This window comes from Scylla paramamosain, chromosome 11 (genome assembly GCF_035594125.1).
Source record: "Scylla paramamosain isolate STU-SP2022 chromosome 11, ASM3559412v1, whole genome shotgun sequence".
Lineage (NCBI taxonomy): Eukaryota > Metazoa > Arthropoda > Malacostraca > Decapoda > Portunidae > Scylla > Scylla paramamosain.
The window spans coordinates 8,087,446-8,109,833 of record NC_087161.1 but is presented as its reverse complement, the minus strand read 5'-3'; the positions used below and the strand labels follow the sequence as shown (position 1 = coordinate 8,109,833).

General features: G+C 43.7%; 1 protein-coding gene across 8 annotated transcripts in view; it reads left to right on the top strand.

The window, feature by feature from the left end:
• Positions 1–1,725: 1,725 nt before the first annotated feature.
• LOC135104914 (uncharacterized) overlaps positions 1,726–22,388 on the top strand; it is a 58,660-nt gene continuing 37,997 nt past the window's right edge. For 5 of the 8 annotated variants that reach the window (XR_010270593.1, XM_064012671.1, XM_064012670.1 and 2 more), the window contains exons 1-4: positions 2,735–2,886; positions 10,541–10,730; positions 11,678–11,750; positions 12,649–13,358. Coding sequence is in view for 7 of the 8 variants with exons in the window: in XM_064012671.1 (XP_063868741.1) it covers positions 10,581–10,730; positions 11,678–11,750; positions 12,649–13,358 (933 nt within the window). In the remaining variant the exon portion in view is untranslated. Of the gene's footprint in view, positions 1,968–2,010; positions 2,216–2,734; positions 2,887–10,540; positions 10,731–11,677; positions 11,751–12,648; positions 13,359–22,388 lie in introns of those variants that run through there. The other 3 variants (XM_064012669.1, XM_064012667.1, XM_064012666.1) reach the window with 3 other exon arrangements.

Sequence of the window (22,388 nt, the reverse complement as noted above, 5' to 3'; positions counted from 1 at the left end):
GAGAGAGAGAGAGCCCATTTCCCGCCTAAAAAAAACACCTGCACCGACAGGTGCAATACGCTCCCCTTGTGTTACGCTATGACCGCAGTCGCCCGCCGTTGCTACCACGTGACTGCGCCCCGGAGCATGCTGTGAGGATTGTGTGCCCTGGCAGTCTGAGACATTGAGTATCGGCAGGCGACTACTGTCGTAGCGTAACACAAGGGGAGCGTATTGCAGACTGTCGGTGCAGGTGTTACGTAGGCGGTAAATGGGCGCTCTCTCTCTCTCTTGAGGGCCGCCACACCTCCTTATATAATGTCGGTCCCTCCGTGATTGGCCAGCACACTGCTGCTCTCACGATCAATCACCTTCCATGCCACTTCCGGTCTCTCCAGGCTGTCTTCGTTAGCAGTTACTGTATCATTGCCAATGCCTAACGAAATTACCCGGCGGCACAATGCTACCAACGTAACCACCCCTCCCCCACACGCCGCAATACTATCAATTTCGTTAATGTTTCTATGAATAGCACAAAGGGTGGGCACCACATTTGTAGCATCGGTAAGGATCTCCATATAGTGTTTTTTTTTTTTTTTTTAAGTAAGAGGGCCTCTGGCCAAGAGCAATACAAAACTGAAAAAAAAAAAAAACACTTGAGTGTCAGTTCCCAAAGAGAAGTCAAATAGGATAATCAAATATTGAATATGCGTGTCTTGAAACCTCCCTCTTGAAAGAGTCTAAGTCATAGGAAGGAGGGAATACAGACGCTTGGAGGGAATTCCATAGTTTACTTGAAAAGGTGTGAACGACTGACAATACTGGTCAACTCTTGCATTAGAGAGTGAACGAAATAGGGATGAGAGCAAGTAGGAAGTTTTGTGCAGCGAGGCCGTGGGAGGAAGGGAGACATGCAGTTAGCAAGATTAAAAGAGCATTTTCCATAAAAATAGCGGTAGAAAACAGCAAGAGACGCAACATTGAGACGATGAGAGAGAGGCTTAAGACCGAAGCGATCCTAGCGAGTTTCATAGCTACGACAAAATGGCACATTCTTGTTATGAATTGCGCATCTATCATAAATCAGCGCAGGATGCTAAGACTGGGTCCACCCTGTCCCAGCGGTTTATGACAAACGTTTCCCACAGCCGAAATGGCTGCCCCACAACATCTCCAGCTCAGGAATTATTTACTCAGATAGGAGGTATTGAATGAACTTAGTGACGTGAAACTCATCAGAAGATAGTGATTAGACCGTGCAGGTATTCTCTTTGTTATCTATCCGGTGAGGGAACCCTAACAGAGTGACACAGAAAGGAGAAATCGACTTACCCCCGAAATTAAGGTAACCATAACAATTAGATAACTTGCTGCTGGGAAAAGCTGCTGAGAAAATGTAGTTGTGCAGTAATGATGGCCTTGGGGATCATCGAAAGAGCCTTCCTTGTCACCAAACCATTTGAACACTTTGTTTGAATTGAGCCGTTCCTACTGGATCACATTTAACGTATTTCAAAGACTGAATTTCTTTCTCACCCACTGTGTCTCTTGTCTCAATAGATAAAAACGAAATAAATATTTATAGAAGCTATAAATTAGTTGTAAACGCCAGTTTTTGCTTGGTCTTTTAGTATTTGAAATCAAACGAGCGCTATATATATATAGCAGACGGTTATGATAGATGGTTTCGCTCATGTCATAACTTATGATATACGACTTATGATAGATGTTCTAAGTTATGATACGTATCTGCCATAGCTATGACATATGTCATAACTATATGAAGAATACGACCCGTCACAGACACTGAGATGTGTGTGTGTGCGTGTGTGACGCCTGCGTGGTCTGTTACGGCGTGGACCACCGGAGAAGACAGCTGTGCAACGTTGTTGGCAAGTTGTGACACTAGTGTGCTGTTCTGTACCTCTGTACTGTAAGGTGGGACGCGCTACCCAACGATAGAGGCGTTTTGCTGAATGAGGTCCATGGTACGAGCTTTTTACTTGTACTGTAGCGTGTTGGTGTGTCTCGTGTCCTGTGGTATTGCTCTGTACGGGCAATAAAGACAGGAGTGCCAGTGAGGAAGTGTTTCGTTGCCCTTCCCTCTCTCAGTAGTCTGTTGGGTCCAGACAGGTGCCGTGAGCGCGTGCCTCGCCCCCATTAGCCAAACGAATCCGACAGCGACAGCAGTTGTGGATCCCTGTCGTGCATGCTGACCGCCCTGGTTGCTGCGGTGGTAAGTGTGTACCTAAAGGTGCCTGAAGGCTGGAAGGGGCGTGCACAACAATATGAAGGTGAACACATTTTTAGCCATGAGGCATTAGGTGATCCGGGGACTGCAGTTTAGACGTGGGACCCTTAACGATCGTCAGACATTATATTCCTTTGTCGAGTAATTTTGGAGGACCTTTGTACTCCCTTGGCCACTGTTCTGCCAGTACAGACGTGGTACCACCACACTGGCAGGGAAGCTCGTGAGTGAAACAGTCATGATTTATAGAGGATTCAGAGGGTCTGATAACATAATTTCCTCTCAACCCGCGGTAATCCAGTATTGGGTCTGGCGTGCTAGGCCCAGATTCACAAAACTTAACGATCGGCACTGCTCAAGCGGCATGGGATTACCACTTAGTCCTAGGGACTCCGACCAGATAATAACTACTCCCACTATGTGACTATCCCTGTTCACACGCTAACATAAATAATGGAGTTTAAAAGATTTTTTTTTTTTTTTTTTTTTACATTTAAGTAAATAACGCGGCAATACCGATTCAAGGCAAAGTAGGAAGATATAAGTACAATAAGCTCGTAGTCCTCGGTAGTTATGATTCCGTGCAATTGTGGTGGCTGAAGTGAGTCTTAGGCACGCGGCGCTGCCTTGAATCTTTCCCCACGGGTGTGCTTCAGGTGAGGTGCACGGCTGTTATAGATGGTCATGGACTGTCATAAGTGGTCATGGCAGTGCTGACGGTATTTTTGATAAGAAGTCCGCCTCCAACCCCTCAAGCAAGCTTGGGGCTTGTGGGGAATCTGGAGTTTTTTGGGGGGAGAATAAAAAAATAAATGAAATAAGGGTGTTCAAAAAATCTAAGGAAATTTACCTCAATATTTCGAATTTCCTTAACCTATCCTAGCCCCTAGATCCCCCCTCACTAGGACGTTAATCAAACCTAGCAGGTGGGGCTGCGCCCCCCTTGGACCGCCCCCACCAGGACGTTAACCTAACCTAGCATAATCCAACCTAACTTAGCATAATTTAATCTAACTTAACCTAGCATAACCTAGCATAAGCTAACCTGACCTAGCCGTTGGGGGGCCCTGCAGCCCCCTCCCCCTCCTGGACTGCTCCCCACTAGAACGTTAGCCTAACCTAGCATAACCTAACTTAACAAGGTACCTCAAAAATTATACAGTTATGCCTTACTGGTGTGGTGTTGATATTCTCAGGCCAATGGAGGTGGGTACAGTTTAGCAGCTTTGTTGATAAAGACATGGAACCTCTTCTTCATTTCTCCATGCCACATCTTAAACATAGCTGTTGCTAAATAACCCACATAGTGAGTTTTCCTCCTGCCAAACACTGGCACTTTTCTCTTCACCTACCTCCACTGGCATTCAATTGTATTTGTATGTGCTGCAGTGTCAGGATCAGTGATGTAGTAGGAGTGATTCACAATCAGGTGTTTGAACCCTTCACACTCTAAACAACTATATGCTTTCCAGCAGTCACTAACAATAGTTGTTCCTGGTAAAATGCAGTCTTTTATAGTAAGAAGAGTGTCTCTCTTCCTCTTTTCTTTGGGCACCAGAAAACATGAATGAGTATTCTACATATACCACCAAACACCCACTGTCCTTCTATTACTCTTTCAACATTATATTTTCTTTTCACAAAATTTTGATTCATCTATTTCCACAATTTCTCCAGCACCACTAATTTTTTCCTCTTGTCAAATAGACCAAGCAACTAAAACCTCATGAACAAAACTTGCCCAGTCACATGTAGTTTTGTCATGTAGTCCAACATCATCTTTTGCCACTTTGTAAGAAAAGTAGTCCAGCACAAACAAATTCACAAAGTGCATATTTGTTTCATAATCAACATGGCTCTTGTCTAACCATGTGCCTTTATATACTGACTGGAGAAAATTGCACTTTTTTTTTTTTTTTTTTTTTTTTTTTTTCTCCTTTAGGTACTGTATATGTCTTGTCACACCAACATTTCTTTCTACGTGTGCCTACTCAGCACTCCTTCCCAAACTTTTCACAGTTTCTTCTCGGGCAGTAAGCCGGGTTTCATTAAAAGTTTCAGTAACCCTTCACAGTCCTTAAAGTACATTCCTACAAAATCCCCATAGGACAAAATAACATCCTTCACACCACACAAGAAGATTCATCACATCCTACTTCGTTGTTAGCCATATTAACAAATGACAGTGAGCCTCTATCAGAATGCCTGATGTGTCCCTAAAACAAATGAAAAGTGTAACTGGACCTGCCATGGAAAGTCATAATTCGTGGCCACACAAATGGCCTTGCAAGTGGCAGCACATGATTGGAGGGATCAGGTGTATAGATACCATGAAATCCTAATATGCCGCTACCCACAAATCCCAGTTATAAACAATAGAAAATCATTTCATTGTTTACTCTTGACTGGTGCAGAGCTCGCTGGATTTAGAAAATGTTGAATTTCTCCACACTCAAGTGCTATTACAGCCATACTAGACATGCCCCTCAATTTTTTTACGTTTGCATTAAGGTCACCAACACTTCTATGTGACATTTGAGTTTCATGCTTGTATGTAACACAGACATGATATCCAGGTTGACTGGGGATTTTTTGGGAGTGATGAAAATAAGTGAAAAAAGGGCATTCAGAAATCTAAGGAAATCTCCCTTAATATTTTGAATTTCCCTAACCTAACCTATCTTAGCCAGGAAAGCTGCGCCCCCACCCCTGGACCAACCCTACTAGGACGTTAACCTAACTTAATGAAAGACCTCAAAAATTATACCATTATGCCTTACCAGTGTGGTGTGGAGATTCTCAGGGTGATGGAGGTGGGTACAGCTTGGCGGATTCCTTAATAAACACATGGAACCTCTTCTTTATGTCTGTATATCACATCTTAACCATTGCGGTTGCTAAATATCCTACATAGTGACTTTTTCCTGTCATATATGCCGCTACCCACAAATCCTAGTTATAAACAAAAGAAAATCATTTTGGTATTTACTCTTGACTGGTCCAGAGCTTGCTGGACTTAGATGTCGAATTTCTCCACACTCAAGTACTATTACAGCCATGCTAGACACGTGCCCCCCAATTTTTTTATGTTTACCGCAAGGTCACCAAACCTTCTACATGATATGTGAGTTTTGTGCTTCTGTGCAACATGGATGTGATATCCAGATTAAGTGTGCTGGCTTAGAGGAGGAAATGTTACCCGAGAAGAAGGCTGTTATAAGTGGTCATGCAAGCCAGGATAGTTATGTTAGCAGGAAGTTCCCTTCATGGTCTAAGTGTGTTCCCTGTAACCTATACAAACCGTACTTTGAGGTGGAATGAGTATAGATTGTTTAGACAGACATATGGTAGGCAATATCACCTCACCAAAAGTTTTTTAAATTCAGTTAAATAAATGCCACTTTAAGATCTACTGTCTTAAATGCTCAAATTAGGTGTGAGGAAAATATTATTCAATTTGACCCTATTAAACCAAAATTGTTTCATTCCTACATCAGAAACAGAAAAACGGATAGACCAAGAGTTGGTCCTCTGATGGTTGATGGTGATCTAACTAATGACCCTAATACTATGGCTGATGTATTTGTTGAAGCATTTGCTTCTATATTTGTTGTTGAGCCATCTTTGAACCCTTTTCCCCCACCAGGTGTGTCATGGTAAGCTTCATTTATCCACTTTCATCCCAGTCATGTAGTTTCATTTAAAATCTTTTGATGCTGACAGTGCCATGGGACCCAACAATCTTCATCCTCATCTATTAAAAGAGTGTGCCACGGAGTTTCCCTGTCCTTTGTCAATAATCTTTAATAAGTCAATGACATCTGGTTCCTTACCCCAGTCTTGGAAGCTGTCCATGTATCTCCAATCTATAAGAAAGGGTCATGCAGTTATCCATTGAACTACAGGCCCATCAGTCTAAATCCTGACCCTTGTAAAATGATGGAATACATTATTTGCATATCTCTGTTTGGCTTCATTAATGACCACTAGCTCTTTGATGAGTCGCAATTTGGCTTCAGGCCAAACCGTTCTGTTACTGACCAGTTACTACTAACATATAACTTTATAACCTACTGCTACAATCAAGGGTATGTGGTTGATTTGATCCTATTTGACTTTATTAAGGCCTTTAACCATGTTCATCATCAAACCCTTATTGAGAAGTTGATAACTATTGGAGTCTCGGGCAACCTACTACAGTGAATCACTAGTTTTCTTTTGGGTCATACAATGAAAGTTTCAATTAATGGTCATGCTAGTTCTTCAAAGCCAGTTTTAAGAGGTGTTCCTCAAGGCAAAGTTCTGAGTCCATTGCTGTTCCTCATTTTTATCAATCATACTTGTTCTCAGATCCAGTGTAATTACCAGATGTTTGCAGATGACATCAAGTTATATTTTCATTCATCTGCTCTTTCAGCAACTTGCTCTCAATCTCTGTCCATCATGCAGAATAGCAGTGACTTGCTGTCATCAGTAGCTGCTTCCTGGGGCCTGAGATTTTCCACTGGTAAATCTGTTCATCTCTAATTTGCTAGACAGTGTCATATCTATGCTATCTCCATACGTATATTTACACTCTTAATGGTAGCCCAGTAAATTTTTGTTCATCACATAAAGACCTTGGAGTAAAGGTTGACAGTGAATTGAAATTTAACCAACATGTAAGATGTACAGTTGCTAAGATTGGAGGTGTTACCACAAACTTTATGAAATCTATGGTCTGCTGCTCAGTAAACTTCATGTCATCTCTCTTTCTATATCTGATGTCAGACCTATCTTGGACTTTGCATCTGCAGTCAGGAATCTTGGGTTTCTTGACCAGAACAAGCTCCTGGAATCTGTCCAACGCAGGTGGACAAAACAGATAAATGGACTGGTAGACCTTTCTTATCAGGAGAGGCTTGCCAGGTTAGGACTGCTTTCTGTCAAGGGTAGGTTATTAAGACAAGACCTTATATACTGTTACCATATTTTCCATGGCCTCAGTATCATCTCAACTACTGACATTTTCACCAAAAGTCCAGCAGTTGGCACAAGGGGCCATAGATTTAAAATTCCTATACAACATTCTCTGTTAGGAGCTCATAGACAGTTTTTCTGTCATTGAAACATCCAGAGATGGAATTCATTACCACATGAAGTTGTTGAAGCACCCAGTCTTCCTATATTAACCTAGAATACATGGGATGATGATCTATTCTCTACATTATTACATCTCTGTCCATTCAGTGCACACACTTAGTACTAGTTCGTGACCTGTTTTTTTTTTTTTTTTTTTTTTTTCCCTTTCTTTGATGTTTTTTTTTTTTTTTTTTTTTATTTAACTTATATTACTGAAAGATACACTCAACCAGTCAGTCATTTTCATGTATAGTAGTGCTGCCTGTTAGAGTATCTGTCTGGAGCTTTTGGGCATGTCCCTTCCTCACCCAGTCTTGGCTGGACTCAGAGTGGTAAGGCTCTACCAGGTGAGTTAACCAAGTGAGTTGGGCAAGGTGTGATACAGGTGTTGTAGGGTATGTGGGTATAGTGGCAGAGTGATGGTAGTAGCTCTATACTCACCTGTTAACTCACCTATCTACCCAATCAAGCAAGTAAAGGAAATTGCTTGCGAAATAGTAGGGTAGCTCAAGTCTCCAGATATGCCTGTCTGTTGGAAGTAGTGCTAGTTAGAGGTTTGGCAGCTGCACCAGTGTTTACCTTACTCATAGCAGTTAATCTTACTAACAGCAGCTCCTCATGGATCAGCTGAATAATGCATATATGGTGATGAATATTCACTGTACAACACGTGTATGGTGGTTTTGTTTTAGGGACACACATGGTTACGTTACAATGACATGATTGGTGTAGTGCTGCATGAGGGTCACTTAGAGGGATGCAGTGTAATGTGTGTGTTAGTACGTTGGTATGTGGGTACTGTGACTGCATTACATCACCACAGTAACTAGTCCCATGACAGGTATTTTATTCACCATTGTATTATTGATTGATATTTTTGTTGCACTGGATGCAAATTAATTGACATATTAATATGTAATCAGATCAGGCTTTATCCATAACACATTTGTACTGCACATAATGTCACTAATTCAAATGGCCTGTGTAGTTTGCAATTAGTCTGTGTGTAGTCTTCCATAAGAGTATAAAAGGCAGCAGGGGAGCTACCATGTCAGTTCTACCATCATTATGGCATCAGACAGGTGCATGGGCTGTAATTTGGGTTTACTTGACTTACTTTTGTTATCAATGTATAGTGACATTTAAAAAAAAATTTCACAATTATCAGTTGTTGTTATTATTATTATTATTATTATTATTATTATTATTATTTTTATTATTATTATTATTATTATTATTATTGTTATTTTATTATTATTATTATTATTATTATTATTATTATTATTATTATTATTGTTATTATTATTTTATTATTTTACAGTAAAATCCCTCTTATCCGGCATCAACGGGACCGCCGACATGCCAGATACTTGAATATTGCCGGATACTTGAATAGAAGTGAAATTATGTCCACAATCACCATCCTACACTCACGCATCTTACCATAATAAAGATCAACTGATTGCCGTGCCGCGCGTCGCCATCCGCGCTGCCAACTCACACTCACCAACACTCAGCTGTAGCATTGGGCCTGTAATTGTGACTCCTTCAGATCTTTTCAAGCTGAACCACTCATATAACACTGTCCATCATTTCACCACGATGATACTGCAGTGTGTGACGATTTTCCGCTGCCTTTGGGGTGTCGGTGGCTTTCATGTAATCCCGCAACTTTTTCGTTTGGGATTTAATGTCATAAATAGTTGATGAGCCCACACCATATTCCGCCATTAGTTGCTGTCTGCTTTCACCTCTCTCTAATCGTCAACAAATGTCTACGTTCTGCTTAAGTGTAAGCACAACACGCTTCTTCTTTTCTACAACTTTAGGCATGAAGGTGTCAGGCGATAAACAGTGCACACGCGGGACTGAGTCACTGAGTAGACACAGTGCAGTGGGCCGCGGGTGGCGCGAAGCAGTGCGCTCTGGTGGCGAGGGGACAAAGTATGCCTCGCGCGGGAATTTTAATCGATTGATTTTTTATTGATTTTTTATTGATTTTTTTTTTTATTTTAAGGCTCGGAGAAAAATGTGCCGGATACTTGAAGCTGCCAGATACTCGAATGCCGGATGAGAGGGATTTTACTGTATTGTGATTATTATTATTATTATTATTATTATTATTATTATTATTATTATTATTATTATTATTATTATTATTATTATTATTATTATTATTATTAACTTTTATGCCATTGTAATATTTTTTTTTATATTTATTTACTTATGGAAAGTGGTGAAGGAAACATGGGCCAGGAATCAAATACTTTATTCTAGACTAGTTTTGCTCATGGGGCTTCTTCAGAGGAATTCCTAGCCTGTGTTTCCTATACTAATTTCCACAACTCATCACAATGTCCTCACACATATTTATATATTTAATCATTTATTTATCTATATTTGTTTACTTATTTATTTATTTATTATTAAGCTGCATCCCATTGATTTCAAGGTGATAAGTGATCAGTATTATTTTGATAAACTGCATCCTTCAGATACTAAATTCTAATCAATTTCACTGTGTACATTTCATAATTGTGAACATTTTGGTAGGTGAATTAACTCAGTATATTTTTTAAAGCTCTGTACATATTATCAAATTTTTGAATGGTCAGGGGGTTGCAAGGGATGATGCCCTAGTTAGAAAGTTAGTTGAGACAGCCTTAATTTAGTTTGAGAATATTTATAAGTATTTTGTTGTTAGAAGATATTTAGATGGTAGTTAGGGGAGTTACTGTGGCAGTTGTGGTCTGTTATGTAACAGTTGAGGTAAGACAACAGTTCATGGACCAAACTGTTGCAGGCCAAGCAACTACCACTGCTGCTGCTGCTGCTGCTGCTGCTGCTGCTGCTGCTGCCAACAACAACAACAATAATTATGATAATAATAATGATAATAATAATAATAATAATAATAATAATGATAATAATAATAATAATAATAATAATAATAATAATAATAATAATAATGACCGTAACCCTTCATATTCCAGCTGCCACAATCCAGATATTAGTAAGAATATTAGTGATTTTGGCAAGAGGCAGTTTTCACATTATTCAGAACACATTGAAATTTAATTATTAGAACAAAATAATCATCTTGAAATCCAAAGGATGTTGTTTCCAAATATTACATCATTACATTTTGATGTGTTTTGAATTTCTCTGATACATACTTGCCTCTTGCAGTCATGTGAGCTGCTGTGACCCACTCATTGTGAGGATAATCATGGGGACCACTGAGACACTGATCAGCACTCACTTCTTCAAGAGTGTAAGTCTGAAAGAGGTGAAGGAGCTACTTCCCCCGAACCACTGCATCAAGCATCTTGATGACACTGTTGCTACAGGACTGCAAGAGACTGGTTGCTACTTTGTGGTAAGTGGACATATGTGTTGCCCTAGATTTAGTTTAATTTAGGTACCTAGTTGTGTGCAGGTTTTGTGCTAAACATGCCCCATTTCTATATTTCCTGTTACTTTGCTTAGTCTTGAAAATCTGGGATCTTCCTTTTTCCCAGCCTCTTGTGTAGAGATCTTGAAGAGGAACATGCATGATTTTTAAGCCTCTCTTGGTTATTAGTGTAAGATCTGTGTCCCTTCCCCATTATGGGGATCTTCACATATCTATTCTTCATTTATGTTTAATGTTCTTGGTCTATAACACTTGTAGGCATTTTCACTACATTTCCTTCTTCTGTTTGGGTACTTAGATGATTGTCCCCATTTACATTCTAGAGGCTTAGATGGTTGCCTCCTGCCTTTGGTGACACTGACAGGATTTTTTTAATGACACCTTTGCAGAGACTCATGCCGTCCCTCACAGATCCCCAGTACAATTGCCATTGGAGATAGTGTTGTTAGGAGGCACATGGGTACTCGTCAACCACTCAGTGATGGCTTGAAAAATGGCCAGCTTCCAGCAGGGCTCAAAATCATGTCACTGAGATTATCACATACAAGCAACAGCAGGTTCATGATCTTTCTCTTTAATCTTCCATGGTCTTTTGAATTTTCACTGACTTCTGGAGGAGTTTTCTGTGGTTGCTCTCATAACCTAAAGGGATACTTGAATGTTTTTGTCTGTCTGGAAAAGTGTCCGATTCTCTCAGAAGTAATCAAGAAACACATGGTGACAGGGGGCACCAGCCAGACCTCACAAAGGTCAAAGAGTCATGTCAGGCATTTTGAAAGTTTCCTTTCTTCCATTGCTAATCCGCTCTGAGTGCTACACTGGCCTTATTCAATGGGACAAACACTGTGAAGACAGTAGTTGTTAAGTAGCAGATTGTGAGCCTCACTAATATCTTACTCTTTTTATTACAGGCTATCTTAAACTTTTTTGCTGGCAAGACAAAACGAAAAAACACTTATGTAGTACGACTCACCCTTTTACCAGGTAAGGTAGTGGCAGGGGAAGCATAAGGTAGTATAAGCACTAAGATTTTCTCAGTCACATTACTAAAAATGTCTAATCTTCTGTGTTATCAGTTTTATGTGATTCAATTTTATGCTTTTTTGGGGGCATGCCTGGTTTCTGATATTTCTGATAGTGTTAATGGGAAAAGAAGATATTTCTACTGCAGAGAGAGAGAGAGAGAGAGATGAAAGGAAGAGTGGTAGGCTAATGGAGGGAGAGGAAGAGCAAGTAGTAATTTTGTTATCAAATCCAAAGTGCTGCTGCCAGTACAAAAAATTGGGCAAGTCTAAAGGGAAAATCATTCCAGTATAGATATGTAAACAGCCCTGTGCACTACAACTATAGATACTATATTTTAAGTTGATCTAGAAGATATGCCCTTGCAGCTGTCCCCTTTTAGGTGGGACAACTGACTGGTACATGCATAATACTGTCACCTAATATGGAGTTATTTGTTGCACAGAGGATGTGCTGGGCCATTGACACACATGTACTTTGGTGAAGGCATTCATTATGGGTGTATTAGTTCTGTGTGGGTCACAGGGTTGGGTGCCAGGCATATCAGTGTAGCTCATTATGTATAAATGGATCTTTATTCATATTCATTAAGAGATTCAAGACTTTTATTTTGCATATAAATTTACCATTATCACCTCATCAAACAAGATTTTATTCAACAAGGACCTACTGTGCTTTGTGTAGTTCTGAATGAATGTAATCAAGTTTTGTATTTCCTGTTAGAAAGTCTTTGGAAACCATTGACTAGTATATATATTGACATTAAGGAAATTCTCATCAACATTATTAATCCCTAATGTCTTATGTGAAGTTTGAAGTGTTGATCTGTTTCTCCCCCTTTCCACTTTGTGGTTGCCAGTGCTAGAGGATGGCAGCACAGATGGAAGGAAGCTGGAGTGCTTTATGTGTGATCCATACTGCAAGGAGTTGGAGGAGAATCTGGCAGCAGAGCTAGGAACTCAAGGCACCTGGTCTGCAGACAGGGCAGGGGGTAATAATAAAGTGGTTTGGGTGGTGCTGCATCGCCCCTTCATTGTGCCTTCCAGGGGTTCATGCAGAGACTTGAACCCACTGTGCTTTGTTGTGAGTCCTAAAAAGAGTCCCTGTTGTCAGATGTGGCTACTTTTAGGAATAACACCCAGAGAAGTTGCCCCTTCCCTTTATTCCGTCACTGAAACCTCCCTTCTTCCACCATCACATATAGATCATGCATTTGTAACTAAGCCTTCAAATTCACATAAGGACTCAGTCCCAGCCATAATGTCTGTCCAAGCTGTAAGCCCTGCCCAAGCTGCATCTTATGACCCCAAGTATATACTCAAACCACTCTCCAAAGCAGTTGCAGATTACAAGATATCAGTAGCAGGTGTTGTGATAAATGTGAAAATGGGAATGCTCACCATGAACAAAACCACCTATGACATCATCAAAGTGGCAGACAAAGGAGTCACTGGTTCCACATCCAGCCCAACCAGTATGGTGATTAAAGTGCTTCACAATGATAAGGTGGACTGGCCAAAGGATGGCATTCCAAAGAGGGGCCATGTGGTGGTGCTGAAGGACATGATGGTGAGTGTGAGGTGATGGAATAAAGCATTTCCAGGAGTATAGGTGATGTGATGTCAAATTTTATTTTATCTAGATGACATAGAATGTACATAGAATAACATCATGGTACCTATATGTGCAGAGAACGTATGTAGTGTTAAAGTATGAGTTCAGAGATCATTATAAGCTGTGAGGTCCATTTTATACAGTCTCTCTCTCTCTCTCTCTCTCTCTCTCTCTCTCTCTCTCTCTCTCTCTCTCTCTCTCTCTCTCTCTCTCTCTCTCTCTCTCTCTCTCTCTCTTTAAACAAATATTTACAGAAAGGCATAAAATTCCACGTTGAGTATGGAATTATTTAAAAAGCCTATGATAGTATTATTTACAGGAATAACACTATACATACTTAACATAAAGATAATAATACTAATACAATAATACAATAAAAATTTAAAGCGCCAGTGGGGACAGGTGGTTGCGACGCCAGCTGTGGGCTGCCAGCTTCACCTGGTGTGTGGACATGTCCTGCACTTGGGGCGTGACCACCATGAATATGTTCCACAGCCGCAAAGTCCTGGCTGTGTAGTTGTGCTGGTGTTGGCTAGAGCGAGATCAAGGCACCTTCACTAGCTTGTCGCTACTAGCCACAGCTCTGGTGCACCTGTGCACTGTCTGCAGCAGCAACCTCAGGGGGTCGAGGTGAGGGACCCTCTGCACCTGAGTTTTGTGGCACACCACTAGTGCCGACATGTCCTGGCAGTGCTCCAGTAACGTTACTGGTGCTGGGTGCTGTTGGTCCTCGTCAGTGGCCACCAAGCGCAGGGCTCGCCGCTGCACAGCATCCAGTCTCTACATGTGGGTGGTCCACAGACACGCCCAGGATCTTGATGTAATCCTGAAGTGGCAGGCTCTTGCCTCCAAACCCAGCTGTCCTGAGACTGTGTGTGAAGCACCTGGGGACTGCAAGATGACCATCGCTTGTGTCTTCTCAGGAGTGAAGTTAAAGTTAACCTGCCACATCTTTCCCCACTGCTCCACCAGTCCGAGCTGCCTGTTCAGCTCAGTGACGGCACGCTGACTGTCGAGGCGGCAGTAGGAGCGAGAGAGTGTGCAGTCATCGGCATATGCTGCCACAGATGACAGCTGCCAGAGGAGGTCATTGATGTATATGTTCCATAGGACTGGGCCCAAGACGGAGCCTTGTGGAACTGAGGCCTGGACAGGTGAAGGCCTTGATGACTGCCCATTGACTACTACCTGAAGGGTCCTACCCTGAGGTAATCTTCGAGCAGCATTAGCAGGTCACCTTGGACACTCTTGGCACAAAGCTTTTCAATGAGCCCCACATGCCAAACCTTGTCGAAAGCCCCAGTAATATCCAGGGCCACCACAAGGGTGTCCAGGCCTTCTTCCAGGGCATCTTGCCAGTCCTTGGAGAGGATGAGGAGGAGGTCTGCGGTGGATCTGCCATGCCTGAAGCCAAACTGCTGGTCTGAGAGGAGGTGGTTCTCGCTCAGGTGTTGGCAGATGGCAGCAGCCACTATTTGCTCCAGCAACTTGCCCACCACTGAGAGCAGGGAGATGGGTCTGTAGTTGCTGGGCTCAGACCTTGAGTTTTTCTTTTGGACCGGGGCCACATGCGCTTCCTTCCATACTGAGGGCCACTTCTCCCTCAGGCAAGATGTGAAGACGGTGGTGAGAGGAGCTGACAGCTCTTCAGCGCAGTGCTTGAGGAGCCATGGGCTGACGTCATCCGGGCCTGTGGCTTTACCCATGTCCATCGCACTGAGTAGCCGCTCAACCTGCTCTGCCATCACCAAGACAGTGATGATAGTGCAATCAGTTTCCGGGGCCAGCTGTGGTACAGGTCGTGCTGAGTCAACAACCTTCATCTCGTTGGCGAAAAGCTCAGTGAGGAGTGTGGCCTTGTCTGCACTGTTTGTAGCGGTGGATCCATCAGGTCTGGTGAGTGGAGGAAGAGTCTCACGGTGACATGCTCCTTGCTGCTTCTTCACCAGATTCCACCAGGTCTTGTTGCCAACACCTGGGCCACTGAGCTTTTGCCTTCTGTCCTCCCTTAGCTGATTCCTCACCCATCTGCAGATGGATGTCATCCTCTTACACGCCTCCCAGTGCAGCGTCTTGTTCCTGTGTGACGGGTGTCGCTTGTACCTCACCCAGGTAGCATGCTTGGCCTTGGCAGATGCTCTGCAGCAAAAACCAAACCAGGCGGGATCACCAGGCCTAGAGAGATATACTTGGCTGGGCACATGCTGCTGTTGGAGGGCAAGGAGCCTGGTGGTGAGGGTGCGTGCCTTGGTCTCAGCATCTCCCATTAGAAGGGCCTCCCAGTCCGTGTTTTCCATGTCCTGCTTCATGCCAGTCCGTCCTGTTCTAAAGCCAGATGGTATGCAGGATAGCGTCTTCCCTCGCCGTTTGCAGCTTAACCTGAGACAGCATGGCAAAGTGGTCTGAGCTGCCCACTGGTCCTAGCTGCTGACAGCTGATGCTGGCTTCGGGTAGGTCTGTCACCACAGGATCCAGCAGCCCTCCCCGCTTGTGTGTAGGGAAGGTGACATGGTTGGTTAGGCCCTGAACAGCCAGGAGATTACTGAAGGCATCCTGCTTCATGTGGAAGTTGAGGTCCCCCACTAACATCACATGGAAACACTTGTGACGCTGGAGCAGGGTGTCAAGTTCCTCCGTCAGGAAGTCTAGCAGGGCTTGTCCTTGTCTTGGGGGGCGGTACATGACACAGAGGAGAAGCCCACTGTTGTCTGCAAGTACCACCCTGAAGAACAGTGCCTCCATCAGGTATGGCACAGCTACCTCAAGTTCCTGTGTTTGGAGGCCGTCCTTAAAACAGGCAGCGACACCTCCACCTGCTCTATTTTCTCAGTCCATCCTCACCCACAGGGAGTAGCCTGATATTTTGCCGAACGTCAGCCCCACCTTGTCACTCAGCCACTTTTTTGTTACTGCAACAATGTCAGCACTATGTCTCAGCACGAAATTGTGGCTAAAGTCACCTACATTGGTGCAGAGTCCTCTCATGTTGGCGGAGACCATGGTCAGGTGACAGCTGGGGCGTCTGTTCCCTTGCCTCCTCACTTTGGCGTGGGAGTGAGGTGTGGTGGTGAGGCAAGACGCATTAGTGTCTGCCCTGCCACGAGGAGAGATTCCAGCTGGGGTAGTGACCGAGTTGTGGCTGCCAGGAAAGTTGGAGGGGGGCCTGAAAGGGCTGCTGGGGGTGGGGAAGTTGTTGCCGCACTAAACCCTCCGTCAGAACCCTCATGAACATTCTCCCCTTCCTTTGTTCCTGGCGTTCGTCAGCAGCGCTGCTGTAGCACATCTCAGCTGTGTGGCCGGGGCAGAAGCAGGAGTTGCATCGGACCCTTTGCTCTCCCCTGTGCCTCACTGGGTGTGCAGATGCCTGTGGCTGAGTCATGCGAGGAGGAGGGACAGATCGCCGGTCAGGTGTGTTGGGGTGACTTCATGCCCGCTGCTGGCCGCATCGCTGTTGCTGGGTCTTCCTGCTTCCATTCTTGTTTTTGTTGCTGTTGCTCCTATTGCTATTATTGTTGCTGTTGTTGTTGTTGTTACTACTGCTGCTGCTGCTGCTACTGCTGTTGCTGCTGGTAGTACTGCTGCTGTTTCTCCTGCTGCTGTTGTTGCTGCTGCTGCTGCTACTACTACTACTACTACTACTACTACTACTACTACTACTACTACTACTACTACTACTACTACTACTACTACTACTACTAATGCTGTTGTTGCTGCTGTTGTTACTGTTTTTTTTTTTTTTTTTTTTTTTTTATGTAGAAAGGACACTGGCCAAGGGCAACAAAAATCTAATAAAAAAAAATGCCCACTGAAATGCCAGTCCCATAAAAGGGTCAAAGCAGTGGTCAAAAATTGGTGGATAAGTGTCTTGAAACCTCCCTCTTGAAGGAATTCAAGTCATAGGAAGGTGGAAATACAGAAGCAGGTAGGGAGTTCCAGAGTTTACCAGAGAAAGGGATGAATGATTGAGAATACTGGATAACTCTTGCGTTAGAGAGGTGGACAGAATAGGGGTGAGAGAAAGAAGAAAGTCTTGTGCAGCGAGGCCACGGAAGGAGGGGAGGCATGCAGTTAGCAAGATCAAAAGAGCAGTTAGCATGAAAATAGCAGTAGAAGACAGCTAGATATGCAGCATTGCGGCGGTGAGAGAGAGGCTGAAGATCGTCAGTTAGAGGAGAGGAATTGATGAGACGAAAAGCTTTTGATTCCACCCTGTCTAGAAGAGCAGTATGAGTGGAACCCTCAAGACATGTGAAGCATACTCCATATATGGACGGATAAGGCCCTTGTACAGAGTTAGCAGCTGGGGGGGTGAGAAAAACTGGCGGAGACATCTCAGAACACCTAACTTCATAGAAGCTGTTTTAGCTAGAGATGAGTTGTGAAGTTTCCAGTTCAGACCATAAGTAAAGGACAGACCGAGGATGTTCAGTGTAGAAGAGGGGGACAGTTGAGTGTCATTGAAGAAGAGGGGATAGTTGTCTGGAAGGTTGTGTTGAGTTGATAGATGGAGGAATTGAGTTTTTGAGGCATTGAACAATACCAAGTTTGCTCTGCCCCAATCAGAAATTTTAGAAAGATCAGAAGTCAGGCGTTTTGTGGCTTCCCTGCGTGATATGTTTACCTCCTGAAGGGTTGGACGTCTATGAAAAGACGTGGAAAAGTGCAGGGTGGTATCATCAGCGTAGGAGTGGATAGGACGAGAAGTTTGGTTTAGAAGATCATTAATGAATAATAAGAAGAGAGTGGGTGACAGGACAGAACCCTGAGGAACACTACTGTTAATAGATTTAGGAGAAGAACAGTGACCGTCTACCACAGCAGCAATAGAACGGTCAGAAAGGAAACTTGAGATGAAGTTACAGAGAGAAGGATAGAAACCGTAGGAGGGTAGTTTGGAAATCAAAGCTTTGTGCCAGACTCTATCAAAGGCTTTTGATATGTCCAAGGCAACAGCAAAAGTTTCACTAAAATCTCTAAAAGATGATGACCAAAACTCAGTAAGGAAAGCCAGAAGATCACCAGTAGAGCGGCCTTGACGGAACCCATACTGGCGATCAGATAGAAGGTTGTGAAGTGATAGATGTTTAAGAATCTTCCTGTTGAGGATAGATTCAAAAACTTTAGATAAGCAGGAAATTAAAGCAATAGGACGGTAGTTTGAGGGATTAGAGCGGTCATCCTTTTAAGGAACAGGTTGAATGTAGGCAAACTTCCAGCAAGAAGGAAAGGTAGATGTTGACAGACAGAGCTGAAAGAGTTTGACTAGGCAAGGTGCAAGCACGGAGGCACAGTTTCGGAGAACAATAGGAGGGACCCCATCAGGTCCATAAGCCTTCCGAGGGTTTAGGCCAGCGAGGGCATGGAAAACATCATTGCGACGAATTTTAATAGGTGGCATGAAGTAGTCAGAGGGTGGAGGAGAGGGAGGAACAAGCCCAGAATCATACAAGGTAGAATTTTTAGCAAAGATTTGAGCGAAGAGTTCAGCTTTAGAAATAGATGTGATAGCAGTGGTGCCATCTGGTTGAAATAGAGGAGGGAAAGAAGAAGAAGCAAAGTTATTGGAGATATTTTTGGCTAGATGCCAGAAATCACGAGGGGCGTTAGATCTTGAAAGGTTTTGACATTTTCTGTTAATGAAGGAGTTTTGGCTAGTTGGAGAACAGACTTGGCATGGTTCCGGGCAGAAATATAAAGTGCATGAGATTCTGGTGATGGAAGGCTTAAGTATCTTTTGTGGACCACCTCTCTATCATGTATAGAACAAGAACAAGCTGTGTTAAACCAAGGTTTAGAAGGTTTAGGACAAGAAAAAGAGTGAGGAATGTACGCCTCCATGCCAGACACTATCACCTCTGTTATGCGCTCAGCACACAAAGATGGGTCTCTGACACGGAAGCAGTAGTCATTCCAAGGAAAATCAGCAAAATACCTCCTCAGGTCCCCTCAACTAGCAGAGGCAAAACGCCAGAGGCACCTTCGCTTAGGGGGATCCTGAGGAGGGATTGGAGTGATAGGACAAGATAAAGATATGAGATTGTGATCGGAGGAGCCCAATGGAGAAGAAAGGGTGACAGCATAAGCAGAAGGATTAGAGGTCAGGAAAAGGTCAAGAATGTTGGGCGTATCTCCAAGACGGTCAGGAATACGAGTAGGGTGTTGCACCAATTGCTCTAGGTCATGGAGGATAGCAAAGTTGTAGGCTAGTTCACCAGGATGGTCAGTGAAGGGAGAGGAAAGCCAAAGCTGGTGGTGAACATTGAAGTCTCCAAGAATGGAGATCTCTGCAAAAGGGAAGAGGGTCAGAATGTGCTCCACTTTGGAAGTTAAGTAGTCAAAGAATTTCTTAAAGTCAGAGGAGTTAGGAGAGAGGTATACAGCACAGATAAATTTAGTATGAGAATGACTCTGTAGTCGTAGCCAGATGGTGGAAAACTCAGAAGATTCAAGAGCGTGGGCACGAGAGCAGGTTAAGTCATTGCGCACATAAACGCAGCATCCAGCTTTGGATCGAAAATGAGGATAGAGAAAGTAGGAGGGAACAGAAAAGGGGCTACTGTCAGTTGCCTCAGACACCTGAGTTTCAGTGAGGAAAAGAAGATGAGGTTTGGAAGAGGAGAGGTGGTGTTCTACAGATTGAAAATTAGATCTTAGACCGCAAATGTTGCAGAAGTTAATGAAGAAAAAGTTGAGGGGGGTGTCAAGACACTTAGGGTCGTCGACAGAAAGGCAGTCCGACCTGGGGACATTTATGGTCCCCTCCCCAGATGGGGACTCCGAGGCTGGTGTAGGAGTTGCCATGATTTTAAATTTTTTTGAGTGAAGGGTGTGTGTGTTATTAGGTGCTTGTAGTTTTGTGTGGCAGAAGAGAGTTGTCTTTAGAGGGCAGGCTGTGACTGCCCCCTTGTGTTGTGAGACACAAAGGGAAACGTTCAGTGAGGTCACAGCTGGGTTTAATGATAAGTTCACAGCACCCCCTGAACAGTGCTTGAACTGTTGTTGTTGTTGCTGCTGTTGTTATTGTTGCTACTGCTATTGTTATTGGTGGTAATGGTGGTGTTGGTGCTACCTGAGGTTGTGGTGGTGGTGGTGGTGGTGGTGGGGGGTGCAGCCGCTGTGGTGAAAGCGTCCGCTACTCTTATAAGAGGCTTAGGCCTCCCAGATTGCCACCACTGCCTCCAGTGGTCTGAGGAGGCACATGCCTTCTCCCAGGTCCTCAGGATAGAGGAGGGAGTAGCAATAGTCACAATAGAACTGCTGGAGACTCTCGCATCTGCTTTCTTGCACTCCGTGAGGACCTCCATGAGCTCATGGAGTTCAGCCATGTGTGTCTGTTTTTCGAGAATCCAGTCCCTTTGTAGCATGAGGGACTGAATTATGTTATTTTTGTTTATTACCTCCTTCTGTAGGCGTAGGGTGTAGGAGATGAGATCCTCCTTATCCATCTCCCTGTAGTGCTGCCACTCGTCCACATCTACGTCTGCGTCTGCATTGCCACCATCGTCGGTTTCGTTGGGGGCGGCAAGCGTGGTGGGAGGATTTTCGTTAGGATCTAGAGGGAGGTAAACTACAGCGTCTTCAATGCTGCATAACCTCCGTAGTTCCTGCGTGTCTTCACATGTGTAGACATCATGGTCTCCAAGGCAGGATAAGTGGCAGACATTGGGGCAGTCATTTCTGCCTTCGCATCTAACATAAGGTACATTCTTGACTGCAGCCTTCCCACAGACAGCACACCACTTCTGAGGGCAATACCCGGGAAGGTCTCGCCTCTTGATGGGCCCGTGTTTCGCCATTTCTGTGCAGTTTCAGCAGGTGGTAGTGGTGGTGACAGCTGCAGTGGTAGATGCTAGGGATGGGTTGGGTGCAGTCAGGTCAATCAGGTCATGCTAGGGTCTCAGTGCTGGAGTTAATTGCTTCGGAAGGAGGGAGTGTGGGTGCAGCTTGGGGTTAATTTCCCAGGGGATTTCTTTCCTTAGTGTAGGGGGGGCACAGTAGTGGGAGGGGTACAGAGACAGGACTCGTCATAGTAACCCCTATATCCGCACAACACTGTATCTCCACACTGTACACAACTTTGTACACTGTCACAACTCTGTACACTGTCATAACACTGTATCTCCTTCACTGCACTGTACACTTAAACGTCACATGTTGGTGTGCTGGCAGGTGGGGGGGGTGCTGACTGCAGGTGAGATGAGACCACATTGTTGGAGAGTATCGTCACAATAACCCTTGCGACCTCACAACACTATTCACTGTTACAGCACTGAATCTCTGTCACTGCACTAAACACTATTATCTGTCACTTTTAAACGTCATATTGATGTGCTGGTATGTGGAGGGTACCAGAGCATGCTGACTTTATCCTCTGGTGGAGACTCATTATGCAATACATAGCAGTAGCGGAAGCAGTAGTAGTAGTAGTAGTAGTAGTAGTAGTAGTAGCAGTAGTAGTAGTAGTAGCAATAGTACACACACCTATCTCAAATGTGAAGTGTCTTCGCTGCACCCTCACCCGTCCACTTTGAACAAGGCACTACAGTTGGTCTCTCTCTCTCTCTCTCTCTCTCTCTCTCTCTCTCTCTCTCTCTCTCTCTCTCTCTCTCTCTCTCTCTCTCTCTCTCTCTCTCTCTCTCTCTCTCTCTCAACTCTAATTTTGGCTAATAGTTTCTAAATTAACAGTCTGGAATGCCACCCTGCATGTTATCCAAAGTTTTCTTGGGACCAAGAAATTAATGGCTGGTGTCAAAGTCAGTTTATATTTTTGTCAGTTCTTGAAATGTTGACAGCACATGAACAGTCTTTGTTGTGTTAAAAACAGAGATAGCAGGATAGAATATAGTTTTAAAGAAGGTAGTAATAGTTGTTAAGGGATCTACATCTTATTGATAGACTGTGGTCATGTCCTTTTGTTGAAAGAAGCACTTGTGTATCCATGTTATGCAGCATGAGGCTGAAATTTCCTAACATTGATTCAGATGC